Source organism: Sander lucioperca, chromosome 21, assembly GCF_008315115.2.
Source record: "Sander lucioperca isolate FBNREF2018 chromosome 21, SLUC_FBN_1.2, whole genome shotgun sequence".
Taxonomy (NCBI): domain Eukaryota; kingdom Metazoa; phylum Chordata; class Actinopteri; order Perciformes; family Percidae; genus Sander; species Sander lucioperca.
Window position 1 is genome coordinate 9,995,754 of NC_050193.1, and position 19,532 is coordinate 10,015,285.

Sequence of the window (19,532 nt, forward strand, 5' to 3'; positions counted from 1 at the left end):
ATGATAGCCAAAGAAGTAGGCCCTAATTAAAAAAATAAACACGCGACATTTCTTTAGTTATTCCAAATGAATGAGTGAATTATCAATGTAATGTGTTATTAAGGTATATAGGGGCTTCTTATAGGCATAATCTACAGTTGGGTTGATTACGAGTATTTATATTACAGTTATTTATAGCACGTCATCTGCTGACCTCTAGTGGCGAATACCGGAACCACGGAATTAAACGAGCAGCGCTGTTATTTGGCATGATTTGAAAAATAAAAACATTTAGCCTATCTTATGCCACTAGCAACGTTACCCTAATGTGTTACACATAGATATAGAACATGTTCTATATCTATGGTGTTACACTATAATTATAATAAGTCTCGGTATCACGTAACTATAGTAACGTTGGGAAGTATGTAAAGTCGGACTCTTTGTAACATTATTTAAAAATATTTTCGGCGAGCCATCGTGTTGTATTCCAGAAACTGTTCCGAAAATCTGTTGAGTCATTGTTTTGGTTATTCCTCTATTTTTTAATACTAGCTAGCTAAGTGATAGTGCTAAATTGTCCCTTTTGTGTTAAATTGTTCCTTATTATCTGAGAAGAACAAGCGGCGTGGCGTGAGCGGCTACAGGCCGCAGCTGGACCTTACTGTAGTATATATATCATGGATGTATTAAGATAAAAAAAAAAAATATATATATATATATATATATATAGTATTCTCTATCTCCCAATGTTAGCCTAGCTACTTGATGCGCTTGTAGTACACCGGAAGTCATAAGCGATACTTCCTTGGCAACCTAGCGAGTCCCTGGCAACTACTGGAGCGAACAGGCAGAATAATGTCGAAGATAATCGGAGCCAAAAAATCACTTTGGCAACAAGTGTGTGAAGGTAAGATGATGATAATGTTATTGGCGTAAGCTTTTGTGGAAACGACGTAAAAATAATGCTGTTTTTTGTGTTTATTTGGAGAGTATGAAGCGGAGCAGCCCAGTCCTCCCAGTGCTGTGTGGACAGATAGTAGCTCAGTGAGCACCCAGCTCTCCCAGTACAGCGCCAGTACACACTCCCCAGTCTTCTATGGACTCACCACAGCCAAGGTCAGCTTATCATTCGGCTCATTCATCCCTGTGTCTTGTTTAGTTTGGATCCGGTTACTCCGGGAACCTCTGAAATGATCATTGGTTTCATCAGGTGTTTGTGGACGATGATCCTCTCAGAGACTTTGACCCTCTTCTTTTCCACCCTGCTCTCGCTGGCTACTCTGTGTTAGGAAAACCTCGTCCTTCAAGCCAGAAGTGCCCGTCAACAGCTGCAACTATATCACCTCCACAGCTACATGGAGGTAAGATGAATGGGCTTTGACCTGCAGGGGGCAACTGAACTGCCATCATGAGGCCTGTACTACGAATCAAGATCAACATGCCCTGGATTGATTTCAGTTACCCGACTTCACCTAACCTAACAACCGCATAAGCTGTATCACGACGGTGGTTAACAACTAGATCAATCAACCCAGGGTTTCCCAATCCAGTGGCGCGCGCGTTCACATAAAAGAGGCGGTGTTTGCACAACACGACCAATCGCAAACATCTACCAGAGCCGCATAGTTTACATTAGAAGAGCAAACTATAATTCGACATAAATATGAAGAACACAGACACGGTTTAGGCAAAACGCAATACAGTCGCTTCCTAAAACAGGAAGGAAAGCTGGCAAAAAAAATAGTCAACGCTGTAGATGCGTAAATCACAACGCTTATTAATATCACTTCCCCATCAGTCAGGCACAAGATCTGACCATAAATACTTGTGCTTTCCATAAACTATCGTTGCTTTAGCCTTTTATTTCAGTTGCAACCCTGGCAGTGGAAGCGATCGTGAGAGCAAATAAAAAATATAAAAACATGTACATCGGTTTGAATTATGTTTTTATTATTATGTTTTTTACTGCTCATGCACAGACAGTTTACACTAATAATAAAATTGGTAACACAGTCGTTAGTTATTTAAAGGTTATGGGAATGTAAAAAATAACGTTAGGTTAACGTTCTCTAAAGGTTACAACGGTAGGGGAACGTTAGGGGAACGTTCTCTAAAGGTTACAACGGTAGGGGAACGTTAGGGGAACGTTCTCTAAAGGTTACAACGGTAGGGGAACGTTAGGGGAACGTTCTCTAAAGGTTGCAACGTTAGGAACGTTCTGGGAACGTTCTGAGAACGTTCCGGGAAGGGTCGATGTAACCAAAAACTAACGTTCCCTAAACGTCAGGAAAACTTTCCATGGGAACCAAAAACTAACCTTCAGGGAACGTTCCCGCAACCAAAAACGAACGTTCCCAGAACGTTCTGGGAACCAAAAATTGTTACCTGGGGTGTGCATTGGCAACACACGGCTCAAGAAGCCGACAAGTAATTTCCTCCGCTGAAAAAAATCTATATCTTAAATAAAAATACCCACCAGGGAATGTTAACGGGGTTGTGGGTCTCTAAATGTTTTATCTTTTATGAGCGCACCTCTCTCTCTCCGCGCGCCGAGTTCCGGATCTTTAAGAACAGTGACGCCGTTATCAATCGAGTATTGATTGATCAGTAGGCGGTGCTTTAACACAAGTTGATCTCTAATCTCCAACATAACCTTCTCCCGACCAGGTTAGGTGTTCAGCATAAGTTACCACTGCGATTGAACCCGGTAACAAGTGATCCACCGTCGTGATACACAAAACCCTGGGTTGAACCTGAAGTTACCTCGTTAACGCCAAATCTTGCGTCGTAGTACAGGCCTCGGTGTTTATATATTGTATATATTTATTATCGTTTGTTTGTTTGTGGTCTGTCAGGTCCTGTCAAACGTTTTTTGGAGAGGAGAGTGTTTCCAGTGTTGTTGCCTGGACTGGAGGCTTTGCTGACAGAAGCCCAGAAACATGGCTGTTTCGAGGTCTGAATTTCTTTTAATAAACATCTAACTTATAAAGAAACTACGGGCGACCAATGTTGTTAAAATGACCACAGATTAATTTAAAACCTGAATTTAAAGGATTCTACGTGTTGGGTTGCATTGTCGGTTTGGATAAATGAGATAACATGTACATCATTTACTCAAGTACTGTGATTAGGTAAAAGTTTTAGGTACTTGTATTTAAGTGTTTCCATTTTCTTCTGCTTTATTCTTTAAACTATTCACTACAAATTAGATGAAATGTTTTACTTCACCACATTTATTTCACGTAGCAGTTATTAGTTACTTCCCTAATTAAAATTCTAAAAACAAATCATACAATACATTGCTATAATATATTAAAGGACAATTCCGGCGCAAAATGAACCTAGGGGTTAATAACACGTGTACCGAGTCGACTGTTCAATGGGATCTGTTTTCATGCTAATCGAATGTGTCTCTAGCTTGAAACAAGATAGCGCAAACGGCTGATTAGCTTATAATGCTAGTCGTCGGGGCACGGGTAAAGTAAAAAGAACAACAAGGCTCAAAATAGCACCACACTTCAACGGTAGCATAATGAGGGTCCCTACATGTAAACCGAAACATTGAGAACTTTGTAAGTGTACAGACAGTTTATTAAAAAGATAGATTATAAAGACAGTAGTGTTCACGTATACAAGAAGGTGCCATCTTGGGAAAACAGTCATGACCAGTCGAACGACGAACGCTATGTTACTGGTTGGACGGCGTTCGACGTAGCAATATAAATTCACTTCACCTTGACCAAATACAGCAGTAAAATGCTTACACATCACTGCATCAGTAACATTAATCCAATAATATAATCCACAAAAATATAAAATTGACAGGAGCCAAAATGAGGACATTTGAGTAAATTTTGCTGATAACATGTCTGTGCTTTTACTCAAGTAAGATTTTGATTGCAGGACTTTTACATGTAATGGAGTATTTCTACATTTTTATATTGTTACTTTTACTAATGTAATAAGTATAAGTAGGGCTGAATACTACTTCTGTGTAATGCATGGCATTGATCTTTTGTGTTGCAGAAGAAAAAAACAGCATTTAACCCATGCGACTTCCTGACTGAGTGGCTCTACAAGTAAGAACACATACACACACACACACACACGCACGCACACAGCACTCTCTCTCCAGTGTATATTACTCATCTCACCCCATCAATTCCCTCAAATATTTTAAGTGCTGCGTGCAAAACAATTGGGTTTGTGTGTCATGTTTTTTTCGTCCTCTCTCTCTCTCTTCTTTCCTTAGCCACAACCCCCGCAGACGAGAACAGGTTCCAGTGAACTTTCATGACATCCCTTTTGTCAAACATTGGCTCAGCATGCAGTGAGTGTCTCCCGGACCTGTTACCTGTTTAGCTGTTACATGCAAATTCATTGTTTGTCAAGAAATGATACACATTTGTCTTTGGCCTTTTGGAGATCCATGGTCACCATGTTGCTGTATCTAAAGTATTAAACAAACATTAATTGCAAGCAAATACTTATGCAAATACTACATTTAACAGACAAACATGCTCATTCACAGGTACGAGCTGCATATTTTTATACACCCTCCTGTTTTGTCTCTTGACATATATATTCTCTCTTTCTTTCTCTCTCTCTCTGTCTTCAGTCCCAGGCCTCCCATCCCTCTGTTTCTACTGCTGAGCAAGGATCAGGCTGCTCTGCTCATCCAGGCTTTCTGGAGGGGATACAAGGTACATTGGAACACTGGAAATGACTCAAAGAAAAATTGTGTTTGCAGGATTTCTGTCCAAAAGTATATTAAAGGACTGGGTCTAGGATTGCAGACAGACAAAGGTGGAAGAAAATGTACTACTTTGGCTCAACAGAGGTCCTAAAAGTCTTAAAATATGGAAAATAAAATTAAACATATAAAGTCTAAGAAAATCAGGTACATTTCAAATTAAAAGCCTGGAAGAAAAACCTATCACTTGACATATTTTACACATAACTTTAGCTATGTCTGGATGGGCTTGTCAAGCTGGCCAACACTAATTACCACCTCCCAGACTTTTCAGATTGATTTAAGAAGTTACAGAGTGGAAAAAATTGGGATATTGAAGTAGAAGGCTTGAAGGAACCCTACAATTACCCCACACACCACAGTGAGCCTGCCTGCCTGTCTGTGTGTGTGGGTCTGTTATCCGAACAAACAATACTGTAGGCGCCCTCCTGCGTGTGCATTGGCCCACAGTGATATCTTGTTGTATAATCCCATCCTGCTGAAAAGCCCCTCTTCCACAGGGACTGCAGTTCCATTCAGCAGCTTGATTATGTCATCAGTGATGCCAGGACTTAATTCCTTCCTGTGTGGGCGTTGTGGTCTGAAGTACTGTGTGCTTTGATATAAATAAACACTACCAGAGGCAAACAGCAGCAGTTTCTCCACACTCGCACACAAATAAACCCAGTCTTGTATGCTGTAGGGATGTAAGCAAGGGTCATATTTTTGTTTGTTTCAACAGAAGCGCTTACTTTTTCGTTTCTTATCCTCCTCTTATCCGTGCTTGTGGGAGGATTCAGCTTCAGTGTTGCTGCACAAACCATTGAGAGGAAAATATGCCAGCTGTGCTGTCATGTAGAATTACATTCTGTTTGAATGATCTGAACATTTTTATATGTAGTTGAATTTATGGGTGTGTGCAAGAAAAGATGTATTGAATGTGTGTCTGCATGCATCCATGTTTGGGCTACTTGTGCACCAGCAGGGGGCAACACTTCCTTTTCTATTTCTGCAACAACAAAAAGTCTTAGCGGACTCTGCTCTGCTCACATGAGGTGGCAGCAGTGAGCTGGCTGCCTGTCACTCCTCACTTTGTTTACCCTGAACTAAGAGAGGTTCAGTAGGGCTGCTGATAGCACTGCAGCCCAGCAACCCCAAGGGATTTAGAGGAAGAGACATTGCCAGAAAGAGACAGTGAGAGAATCAGAGGAAGTATATGGAAGGATGAAGCTCAAGCTATGTTAGGAATATTTTCAGATGGATGGATGAAAAAAGGGAGGAGAAAGGCAAGATGATGTTGCAGAGTGGCTTTGGATTAGGAATGGGGCATGGTGGAGGGAAATGCAGCTTTGTAGCAGCTAAGAATAGGTAGAGAGCCTCAGAGACGCACAGGGAGACTGTGAACACTGCACAATTAGGGTCTGAAGTTGAAGGTTTGTGTCTTAAGATCATGACTTATTCAAGGTACACAGGGTGGAGATATTTTGGGTAGGCACTAAGTCCTGACAGGCGTTGTAGTGTGTCACGTCTGCTGTTACCTTGGCTCGAGAAAAACAGCAGTTAACAGCTCAGTGGGCAGCAGAGCAGAGACAAGGACATCAGCACAAGTCATCTGTGAAGCACTGACGCACTGTAAAACTTTATTAGTTTCTTTGTCACCATTTGTGTCTGTGTACGCGAGAATGTGTACATACTCAAATAGCACGTGATAATTCAATATTATCATTTATTGTCTCCCATTAAGAATGTATTCTAACAAAACTCTCCCATCAAGGAATTAGGGTTCACGGATTTAATATAGTCAATATCAGGCTACATTTCACTATCATCTGTCCTATATTTTAAGTGCTTGAGATGAGGGTTTAATAGGATTATGGGATTTTGCTATAGAAAAAAAAAAAATCATTTGACTCAGTTTTCAGTTTTTTTTTAATACTTAAATATATTGTTAAAAATATTGTATTATTATCCAAATTGCACACCTCTACTTTCATCAATATACTCCCTCAACACACCCTCTCTTTCCCCCCTCACTCTTACACTCTGTGCTGTTATATAACCTGCCTAACGCAGCGCTGACTGCAGTGTGTGTGTGTGTGTGTGTGTGTGTGTGTGTGTGTGCGCGTGTGCGTGCGTGCAAGTTTGTAGAAAGACAGACAGACTGAGGGCGAGTATTTTTGTAGCTTGGAATTTTTTCCCTCTGTTGTTAACCGTTTTCATCAAACATAGTGAGGAATGAAGAAGAGCACCAGTAGAGATAGAGAACACACACACACACACACACACACACACACACACACACACACTAACTCACATCTCTGACCCAGACAATGCAATTGAATGCTCTTGTTTCTCTCACATACAACTATGAAGAGCTGCTGGGTCTAAACATATTACATAATCTTCTTTACACTGTGTGCCTTAGCCTAACACTAATCCATTCATCTATATAATGCACACGTATGTACATGCACACACACACACACACACACACACGCTACTAATAACTAAGGCTTCTCAGGCTCTCTCAGGCCTGGTCAGCTGAGTTGAGTAATGTGGCTGGCTGCTTTGTAATAAATAGGCACACACTGTGGTTGGCCTTTTCCTGGCCACAGCAGCGCACTGTCCTGTGCAGCATAGCCCTGTCTAACCTAACCCAGCATAGTACATTCTATCTAAAGTCTAACTCAGGTGAGATAATATGTTTGTTTTTCTTGTTTAAGCTTATGATCTGTTGTCAGATTTTATTCTATGGTTTATTTATTTGTTTATAAAAACGTAAAGGAATTAGTTTAACATTTTGGGAAATACACTTATTTTCCTTCTGGCAGAGTTAGATGAAAGATCAATACCACTCTCATATTTGTCTAGTAAATACAAAGCTACAACTAACGGGTGGTTACCTTAACTTAGCATAAAGACTGAAAACAGAGTGAAACAGCTACTTAAGCCTGGCTCTGTAGAAAAAGTGTAAAAATGACAATTCACTTTACCGAACAGACACGAGTGGTATCGATCATCTCATCTAACTCTCCACAGAAAAGTAATTAAACATTTTTAATGCATGTTTTCCATGTTTTCTTTTGCATGGTCATTTCTGTGACAAAACTATGCATACGTATATTATAATTCGGATTGGTATTTGAATTGTATAACGTCTTGCTTCTGATTAAACCTGCAGAAATCCTGATGTAGATTTTTTCACCTAAAGTGGATGCTTTGTTTCTGAGAGTAACAATGCACAGACAATAATAAGTCATAGTTTTTATCCTTTGGTTAGTAATTTTAAATAAAAATATTGTGACAGTCACACACACACACACACACACACACACACACAAACCCAATGCCAAGAGCTGTAGAATCAACAGCAGAACTAGGTCTGTGATTCCAGCTGAATGATCCATGGCCAGTGCTAGATGAATGGTTTGAATTGAGCTTCAGTGTTAAGTCAGTCACGGGGCCACGTGCAGTGACACTCATGCAGAAAATGTGTCACAGCCACTCAGGACGTTCAGAGCCGGTGGCTCTGCTTCGTCCTCACTTCCCCCTTCCTGGAAAAGGGCTGTAGGGGCACGCTGCCCCCGAATAGAATAGAACCAGAAGACTGGTCATAGCATGAAAGGCCTAATCTGGTAGTCATTATATCTGTAATATCCACTATAATCTGTTATATAGAGAGTATTTAAGTCTAAGTGTTCTTACAAAGGACAGTAGATTGACAGTGCAACCACTTACAGGGTCTGAGTGTACAAAGGCATGAGTCAGATCACAGGTTGCCCAGCTGGTTAAGCGTTGATGGAAGGCCAACAAAAAGATGATTGATGGGTTGGGTGTGAAGTTGGGTGAGCAGCCTGTCAGTGCGGCTGATGATGTGACTGCAGCCAGTTCCTCCAAACAGAAGCCATTGTGCTGCTGCAGAGTGTGAGACTGGGGAGAGGAGCTTGGTCTCACAGGCAGCTTTGCACAGAAAGGGAAGGCAGCTTGAAAGGCTGTGCAGCAGGATTGAAGTGTGTGTATGTGCGTGTGTGGGTGCGTAAGAAGGCATAGTGTGCACAGTTTGTGTGGTGCATGCATTTTAGTGGGTACGTGGTGAGCGTGGGGGGTTCTGCTTGTGCTGCTGTCTTTGAGAGATGGAAGAGGATGGAGTCCCTCTTTAGTGTTTGTGCTTGTGTTATTTTCTATATATATATGTGTGTGTATGTGTGTGTGTGTTTTTTTGCGGTTGTGCTTTTGCACGTCAAATAATGTGTGTGATTGTATGCAACCTTGCAATGTAACTCTGACCCTCTGGTCACTTTAATCCCAATCTTCGATGCGATCACAGCAACACGATACTATATTATCAAAAGCTCATTAATGATTCAAACCAGGAAAAATAGACACACACACACACACACACACACACACACACACACACACAACACAGAATCCTTGATGCACTCAAGTCAAAACAATACCTCACCCCTGCTAATCAGCTGTACTGATGCACACAGACAGGCTTCAAAACACACACACACACACACACACACACACACACACACACACATAATTTCAGTACTTTGTCTCCTGGTTTCAAAAAGTCAGCTTTCCAAGAACTGAGACTTTGATTTTGTCTTTGTGTGTGACACATTGCAAGGCATTCTCTCAGGGGTCCCACATCGGTGTAATATTTCCGTTGTTAGCAGTAGCTGACAGAAAAAGAAGAAAAAGAACTGGAGGTAAAAGGTTTCTGCAGGACACCAATGGAAAGTGACAGAGTAGAAATGGCCACACATACACAAATAGACACACAACACAAGCGATGGTGAGCATACACGACAGACTCCAACCCCCCACCCCTCCTGCCTCTCACCCCTCATTTCCATTTCTATGGTTTGCTCCCATCAGCAGAGAGGCTGTTGCAGCACTGTGACACCCAGTGAATTAACTATTGGAGCCCGCTAGTCTTACCCATTCCTCAACCCATCGCCAGGCTTATATAACAGGCCCACTTTGGTACACACTGCTAATAGCAACACTATTGTCGCCATTCAAGCAGTCAAACGGAGAGGGAGGAGTAAGAGGAAAACAAGATTGGGGAGAGGTGGGAGAGAATACAGAGTAGAGAGGAGAGATGAAACATCGATGTGCTGGAGAATGAGGGGAGAATAAGGGGCTGGTATGAGAGATTAATTTTTGTCTAATGTTAAGTGTGAGGAGAGGGAGAGGCACAACTGGCTACTGAAGGAGAAGAGAGGGAAAACAAGGGAGGAGTAAAAGGAAGGAGAAGGAGGCCAAGTTAGAGGGAGATGAGGAGAAGGAGATAAAGAAAGGAAGGGAGAGTTAGCTCTTCAGGGACATTTTCTATTCATCTAAAACTGCAAGTCTGTTTAATAATCTCTTAGGAAAGCCAGTAGCACACAGACACAAACAAACAACAACTGAAAGGGGTTTCCTCCGAGAACAAAATCATAACTCATGCTGGCTACAGAGACAGAGAGTAGAATCCGAGACAGCTTATTGACATGAATCTGCAGTAGAATCTGACCCATTTACCCATCTATGTGGACACAGATGCACAAACACACTCAGCTATACATCTTAACACACTTCATTACTTTCAACAGTGAATGATTTTCTATGCAAGGTCCTTTCAGACATCGTTTCCACAATATAGCTCAATACAGCAGTGTGCTATATCAATAACTTAAACGTTTAAATAACACACTGAGACACACACACACACACACACACACACACACACACACACACACGTCTTAATATATGTTCTTCACTATGTTATGCAAATGTGTTGCATCAAAGTTAAAGATGAAATTCATAACTTGGCTTATGTTTAAACTATAACAATAATAATAAAGCTTATTTTTACAGCACCTTTGAAAACATGGGACAATCCATATTCCAACATTTCAGCACTTCAATTATATAATAAAAATATATAGAGAACTAGAAGGTGTTTGGTGTTTTAAGCCCCCAACGTTGTCTTCCAGGCAGCGCTGCCTGGAAGGCACTAGGATTAGGCAATGGTTAGGGTTAGGTGCCTTGAAGTCAATGGTCACAGCACTGCCTTGAAGTCGACGTTGGGGGCTTAAAACACCATCGAGCGAACTAGAAGGGCACTCTGGGAGCGCAGACCTCCGCCAAGGCATGCCCTATTTCAGAATGTTAATGCAGAGTGAATTTTCAGTCAGGAACACATTTTTTCGATTATTCCTACACCACATGAATACAGCACATATGCTTGCAATCTCGCAATGTTAACAAAAGTGAAAAACTATTTGTGTATCTGCCCCATGATTCTGATCCAATCCAAAATGTAATGGGTTCTTCCTGTGCCAATGCTACGCCCTTCCACTAAGTTTCATGAAAATCAGGCCAGTATTTCTTTTACACAATTGTTTTACAACAAACTAACCAACAAACAGACATGACATAATTAAATACACCACAATATAATAAGATTAAAAAGAGTAAACAAAAATGAAACAGATTATATATATGAAGGAAAAATAAAACATTAATAAAATGCTTATTTTCAAAGATGTTACTGATTCTGTATAAGCCTGAGATCCTCATGCAGGCATGTGCAGAGACGACGGAGCATGTAATGGCATGTTTGTTAAGTTGTTTCACCCTGTTGTTAGAACACACAGTAAAGATATTGACAATTTACCACGTAATATGAGCATAAATATATACAGACCGTGACAGATGACCTGGCAATAGCAGAGTATGGAGAGGTTGTGGTGCTTCCAAACACAGTAAATGAGCCACCTTTACTGTTTAACCACCAGACAGTATAACAGAATGATTTATTAACATATTAACAATGACGTCCTGAGTGGCTGTGACACATCACTGGCCACGGATCATTCAGCTGGAATCACAGACCTAGTTCTGCTGTTGATTCTACAGCTCTTTGCATTGTGTGTGTGTGTGTGTGTGTGTGTGTGTGTGTGTGTGAGAGAGAGAGAGAGAGAAAGAGTCTTTCAAACTGCTCTATTAGTTTACAGCATGTGGAATACACTCAGTAATCACAGTGTTCTACGTTTAGACAATAACTGGGCCTGCTAGCCCAAGAAGACTGTCGGGACTGTAACAATATTTTTATTTAAAATTACTAACCAAAGGATAAAAACTATGACTTATTATTGTTTGTGCATTGTTACTCTCAGAAACAAAGCATCCACTTCAGGTGAAAAAATCTACATCATGATTTCTGCAGGTTTAATCAGAAACAAGACGTTATACAATTCATAACATATTGGACACTCTAAATGGACAACACTGGCAGCTAACTGGCACTGATTAGCTTGCAGCTTAATTAAGCTATTGATGATATTTGCTTATGTGAATTCATGCATGAGCTGTGTTTGCACGTGTGCGTGTGCGTGTGTGTGTGTGTGTGTGTGTTATAGATCAGGGCACACCCAGATGTGCAGGAGCTGCGCCAGTGGCAGAAAGAACTGAGAGAGAACAGTGACATTGCCAAAACTGTCGAGCAGTTCTGGGCCGAACGAGAGAACCGAGGTGCGAGCACACACACATACACACACACACACACACACACACAAACAAACATACACTCACATGGTATCACTGAATGCCAGGCCTCAGGCTCGCTGATAATACAATACCATTGATTTTCAATTTTCTCATGTGGCCAACAACGGCTGCTGATAGGCAGGCAGGATGCCAACACGTTACCATTCACACAGCAGGCTACAGTGCATAGAAATCAACCCATACAGTACTGTGCATACCAATATACTGTGCACAGTACAGTCTCTCTCTCTCACACACACACACACACACACACACACACACACACACACACACACACACACACACACACAATTGCACACTGCAGAGATATAGTATTCATCCCAATGAGAAGATTGAAAGTGCTCAGGGCTCAGGGTGTTTTTGAGTGACAGAGAGATAGACCAGAGGATGGAGACTGGGAATACTTATATACACATGATATACAGAGCAAAGAGGGAGGGAGATGAAGAAAGAAAAGGGGTGTGTGTGTGTGTGTGTGTGTGTGTGTGTGTGTGTGTGTGTGTGTGTGTGTGTGTGTGTGTGTGTGTGTGTGTGTGTGTGTGTGTGTGTGTGTGTGTGTGTGTGTGTGTGTGTGTGTGTGTGTACACTGTATGCACACATGAAGGGCAGAGCAGCTAAGAATGCAGTCCCATGTTTTTCCTCTTACATCAACAACGAAGATCAAATCTTAGAAATACCTGCAGACATTCCCGTCAGCTTCAGCTGTACTTTGTGTTTTGTGCTAACTAGCAAATGTTGGCATGCTAACATGCTAAACTAAAACGATGAACATGGTCAACAAAACACCTGCTAAACATCAGCCTATTAGCATTGTCATTGTGAGCATGTTAGCATGCAAGCGTTAGCGTTTAGGACAAAGTAACCCCACAGAGCTGTTTGCATGACTGTAGACACAAGTATTGTTTGGCTATATTTAGAGTATTCAGAATCTCTTGAAGAGCTAAAAAGTCGGGTGATGATAGTTTGCTACGAAAGACCCCTTTCACATTCAAGTAATCGTGTGATCCATACATCCAAAAATATTGACTATATAGCTGCTTTAAATGAATGTGCGTATATATGATGACAACCACCTACACCAACTGCACACTAAAAGCTGAGCTTCGTAGCATCTCTGTTTTTGTCTCGCACAAACAATGACACCACCATAAACACAGGTTTCTTCCACACTGACACATTCCACAGAACAAAGGCGCTCACTGCAGCCACGGCAGGCTGACGAACATTCTTCCGCCGGGGTGCCACAGCCACGCTGTGCTGCTGCTGCTACTGCACCACTACTGCTGACCTGACATTTTAACAGGGGGCCTGTGTGTGTGTGTGTGTGTGTGTGTGTGTGTGTGTGTGTGTGTGTGTGTGCGCGCGCATGTGTGTGCGCACAAGAGAGTTCCCAGACTGTCCTGAATGGAAGCCATTTTCTGACCTCTTTAACAGAATCTGAAATGGATGAGAGGGAGAGAGAAGGATGAGATAGAGGCAGGCAGGGAGGAGAAGAGATTGGTGCTGAAGTTGCTGCTTTTGCCTGTTGTTGTTTGGGATGTAAGGAAGCAAGCACTGCCCCCCAGCACTAACAGACAAATGACCCATGTTTGGGACTGTGGCTGTGGTAGAGAGAGGGTGAGTGAGGGAGACAAATTATTCAGGGAAGCCCCCTCCCTACTGTATACATGCTCTTTAAGTCGATCCAGCAACAGCTGCACTCGTCTCATTTGACCCGAGGAGACCAGCAAGCGATACCTCTTCTGCCATTTCATGTTTCGCAGCCTGAAATCAGAATTAGTCAGAGGCGGAGAGAGAAACAAAAGGGGAAGAGCAAAGTAACCCAGAGAGCAGACACACTGTGATACGTTAAGGTCAAGAAGTCACAGCACATTGGGCAGGTGTAGCTCTCAGCAGCTCATGAATCACTGCATGACTGTCCTTGACTGTAGCCTGACATGTGTACCGTCACTCCAAGTGCTGTTAAAACAGAGTGGAACACTTAACCTTGCAATGGTGATAATAGTAACAAGTAATTAAAATGGCAATTCATGTTGTTGTCAATAGTATGAAATTTAACAGTTAAATACTGTAAATGTGTCAATTGCAGTTAATTGTACCCAAGTCTGGCACAAATTACATTCCGCATTTGTATTACCTTCTATTATAAAGGGCCTCCACACTATATTTATAAACGACACATTTTTTAAAGTATGAGTCCTGGCATCTGCAACAGAGAAATGTATTTTAGATGAAAATATATAGGGGATTAAAAAGGGTACTAAGGAGCTGGATCAGTGCAGATGCTACAGATGGTATCGATGCACCTCAAAGAGTTTTCAAAACCACAGTTGCAGACATTAGCTTCTAAATAAAGCAAAACAACTTTCACTGCTGTCATTTACAATCTCTATGTGGCTCTTGTTGAGGTATAAATTGCCAAATATAGCAGTCTATTCATCATAGCTTCACTTCCATAATGTCAAAGCCATTGCCTTTTAGTGGCAGATAACAGAAGGCCACCACAATAGCCTTGCAGCTGTCACAGTGAGAAAGTGTCAGTAACTGGCTGATCGTTAAAGGTCCCATGACATGGTGCTCTTTGGATGCTTTTATATAGACCTTAGTGGTCCCCTAATACTGTATCTGAAGTCTCTTTCCCGAAATTCAGCCTTGGTGCAGAATTACAGCCACTAGAGCCAGTCCCACAATGAGCTTTCCTTAGCATGTGCCATTTCTGTGTCTGTAGCTTTAAATGCTATTGAGGAGGAGAGAGGGGGGGGCAAGGTGGAAGGTGGGGGTGTGGCCTTGACCAACTGCCACTTTGTTCGTTTGAAAGCCATGATGTCTCTCTCTCATGGGTGGGCCAAATTCTCTGGGCGGGCAAAGTAGAGAAAGGGGAGGTAACCTTGCTCCTTATGAGCTCATAAGGAGGAGATTCCTGATTGGCCCATCTGAGCTTTCATTTTCTCAAAGGCAGAGCAGGATACCCAGGGCTCGGTTTACACCTATCGCTATTTCTAGCCACTGGGGGACCATAGGCAGGCTGGGGGAACTCATATTAATGTTAAAAAACCTCATAAAGTGAAATTTTCATGTCATGGGACCTTTAAACAGTTTTCAACCCAGACATTCTTATTAAAATATTGTTTTCTATCAATTTTGATTGGTAATAGCACAACTTAAATTTTTCAGAAACTAATCATTTTTATGCCTTCAAACACCAGCATAATGTACTTACCAAAAACAGGAGGCTCACAGTACAAAAATAATAATGTAATATGGTCTGCTTGCAACAACAACCACGGACCTGTTCATATTAAGGATGCAGTTCTTGTTTGTCTCCAGTGGGCTCTGCCATGACAGATCTTCCAGAAAGCCCCCAGCCCGCCGACTCAGATGTGTCCATCCAGGTGGTTCCCCCCACCCCCCAGAGCACCGTGGTCTACACCCCCCAGATGACCCCTGAGGGCAGTGAGTGGCTGACCCCCAGCCTGTGAAGCGTGGAGAAAATGGCCTCCACACCATCACCAACTGATTTCCTGCCTGTATCTGACAAATCCCTGACTGCAGCGTCTCCTTCTTTACTAGGAACTCAAAACCTGAGCTAGTCTAGTGGCAACTGAGATCAGTGGCTCTGTGAACTATGTTTCTTTGGTGTTTAAAGGCTATTAAACTCTGTTAGGTTGATGTCAAACTGGCCAAAGTGATCAGTCAAACAAGCCATTAGAAACGCCTGTAACCAATTGGATATGGCCAGGCAGGGATTTATGGTCTGAGATTTGTGTCTAATTAGTTGATTGCTTTCATTGCCTTTGATGGATCACTTCCCTTCATGAGTCTCACCCGACAAATGAACGCCATATACAGTAGTACGGTTCACATATTATTATTATTAGTCGGGAGTGAAGCCTCCCGTAACAGACTTAATATTTCCTTGCAGCACCTCTACCTAATAGCTCACTGGAAGATAACCAAATCGTATTTCCTTGCCTTGGTATTTCCTTTTTACTTATCAATACATATCACTCTACAAAAAAGGTTATAGCATTTCCATTCAAGCCAGGAAGTGAGGCCAGAGTGAAAGGTGAGTCAGCGTGCAGAGCAGCACTTTCTATCCTGTTTATCAGGAAAAGGAAATTACACTGTCAGAGAAACGGAATAAAAAAAAAAAAAAAAGAGTTTTAAAAAACATCACTGAGATCACTGGTGGGTGATTGACAGCTATCTGACAGAGCAGCAAACAGGAATATAATATTTCTCCTTAGATATCCTCCTAATGTATTATAATCTCCTTGGAGCTTACTGTTTTACATATAATAATAACCCTGTTGTATATGTCCTGACACTATGTGGATTGAATGTTGGCTTCAGTAAGGCAAGTTGAACATTATTGCATATTTATATAGCCTATATATTGTGGAAAAGCAGCTTAATGTCATAGAGGGAAAAAAAAAAACTTTACTTGTTACAAATAAATGAACATTTCCACCATAGCATATAGGCTCGGCCTAATACAAAAAAAAACGTCCACTCATTAACATGCCATTAAATACCAACATCACAATAAATATATTTACATTCTCACTATCATACAAATTGTACACTATGATGGTTTCCTTCAGTATTGTTTGTGTATTTTGTACATGCTGTATTATATTTTGTGTATTCTTACATGACAGCAGAGTTGGAATATTTATATATATTTTTTTTTTGGTGTTTTACAAGCTACTAAATTGATACTGCTAAAGGTTAGACATTTTGTGTCGTGCCTGATGAATCCATCGCCTTCAGCAGTCTTTTTCGCCTGGTAGCATTCAAACGCTATCTTAAATGTTACGTATCAGCCATGGAAAGTTCATGAAATTTGATTAGCAAACATATTCAGGATAAAAAGACTGCATGCTGCTCAACTGCAATGCTTTTCTCTCCTGCAGGTTATAACTATCTTCTCCTGTCTATGTGTCAGTTAAACTGAGTGAATAAAGTGCACTCCTGGTATATTTCCATTACGTACCTGAGAGGATACTTCTGGTTTCCCCTCCAGTGTCTCTGCAGAGCAACGAGGCAGTGGTCTTGTGATGGATGGCTTTCCTGACCATCCCAGTCACTGATGCACACCACCGCACAGTGAGGCATGCGAAGGGTCATGTATCTCCCGTTGCAGGTATGTGGATGCCTGGCAGACAGCTGCCACTGGGTGAGGTGATAAAACGGCACATTTCTTTCTGGGGACATCTGATAGTGCAGCCAGCTCTGCAGAGTCTTGCAGCACTGGCCCCGACTGAAACTGGATCACACAGCAGCACCAGGAGGGAGTGGGCACCAGGCTGTCGGAGCAAAGCCTGAAAACAACTGGTTCTGGGCTGCGATTCCAGGCTCAAGGTGGAAGTGTAGAATACGACTGTGTTTACGTAGAGTGTATTCCTGTGTGGGCTAGGAATACACTAGTATTAACGAAGTGACAATGAAATGTTCTTAGATGTAAACACTATGCCACAAACATTGTTCAAACCCCTAACACGTAGGATGTTATAGGCCTAAATTAAAGGCAGTTGATCATATTTCTAGGGTGTTCAAAGTATACTGTATATGAACTATAGACTTTGGTCTAAAAAATAAAATCCAGTAGAATTGCTACATGACCTATAAGATTGAAGGGAAAACATACAGCTAGAATCCTGCATATCATACAATCATACAACTTCTTTCAGTAAAAAACACTCCGTGACCTGTCAAGATGATATGGTGAACTTGTTAACAAGCTTATTTACACATCCAGCAGTTACGGAGCAACATTATCTATTATTATAATATTCACTCTCTTTCAGCTCAGATTTTTGGTCTCTAACTCCTGAGGGAGATATCTGGCTCTTTCGCTACTAAATGCTCCACTATGTTCAGCTGTAGTCACTAACTGTATCTGTCTGCGGAACAGGTCGTGTGCAATGATTTTTCAGAGCTTTTTTGTTGAAAACCGCTGTCTGCCACGGCCGAAAACGACGCTATGTGAGTGCTGAAAGTACACCAAAACAGTAATAAGTTGTTACCCGGACAGCAAAACGATGAGCTGAAACTCACTGTAAAGCTCTGTAAAGCAGAAGGGAGCTGCAAATTCAGGCAGTGATTCTCAGCTTCCACATTGTTTTCACAGTGTCATTTGATAGGCTAAATTGAAGAATATCAATTATAGCCGCTTTAAAGATATTTTTGGAATACACGCATATTACTTCTACTAAGAGATAAGATCATTGGTACCACTCTGATGTTTGTATGGTAAATGTGAAGCTACTGCGAGAAGCTGGTTACCTTAGCATAAATACTGGAACTAGGGAAAACAGCTAGCCTGACTCTCTCCAAAGGTGGTCTATATCGCCAACGTTTCATTTACAGAATTGTTCCGGTGCCGCCGGAGATTCCACTGGAAGTCCCTCATTTTTGGCCGAATGTCCCTCACCTTCTGCTTTCTTTGTGTTGGCATTCTAAACTCCGGTCGATTCGGGAAAACATACTCGGAGCTAGAACTGACAATCAAATTATATTTATCTTTATTTTGACTCAACAGCCATTTTAATTCCAGAGCTTGCCTCCCATGAGCACATAGTATGAGCACATGTACAAGTTCCTTCCCGGGGCTATTTTGCAGAGGCACCATTGCTGCGTCCCACGCTTAGCTCCGCCCAAGACGATTGTGATTGGTTTAAAGAAATGCCAATAAACCAGAGGTTTTTCTCCTATCCAGGAATGTTGTGTGGACTAGCCAGACTTTCCTCCCCAGCGCTGTGGAGGTAGGTTTGGCAATGCGAGACTACTCCAAAGGTAAAAAGGTCTACTTACCAACCCCTTTAAAACTCACTAATTAACATGTATCTCTTTTAATCCATACAAAAAACCACTTTTGTACAGGTCAGCAGTATTCCTGGTTTCCTGTCTTTGTGCTAAGCTAACCAGTTGCTTGCAGTGGCTTTACGATTACCGGACATGAAAGTGGTAGGCTATCAATCTTCTCATCTAACTTTTGGTTAAAAAAAAAAAAAAACATGATTTCCCAATATATCAGATTATTCCTTTAAGGATTCAAGAATGAAGTTTGTTTCAAAATATTAAAAGGATTTTTGTTTTGTTGTCTTGAAATTCATGAAGGTTTTGACTAAAACCAAACCACAAGACTCTTAAAACGACACACATGACTTGGTTTAAACATTTGACCATCCTATTTAACGGGCGCAGTTTTAAACACAAAGTAACAGTAGGGTTAGTAAAGCATCTG

The 19,532-nt window shown here is 41.5% G+C and overlaps 1 protein-coding gene across 1 annotated transcript; it reads left to right on the forward strand.

The window, feature by feature from the left end:
* Nucleotides 1–692: 692 nt before the first annotated feature.
* iqck (IQ motif containing K) lies at nt 693–17,250 on the forward strand. Its single transcript, XM_031312878.2, has 9 exons — nt 693–889; nt 971–1,098; nt 1,193–1,343; nt 2,838–2,935; nt 4,009–4,061; nt 4,235–4,312; nt 4,601–4,685; nt 12,136–12,247; nt 15,611–17,250. The coding sequence occupies exons 1-9, from the start codon at nt 838–840 to the stop codon at nt 15,760–15,762; spliced, it is 909 nt and encodes a 302-aa protein (XP_031168738.1). The 5' UTR covers nt 693–837; the 3' UTR covers nt 15,763–17,250.
* The last annotated feature ends 2,282 nt before the right edge of the window (nt 17,251–19,532 follow it).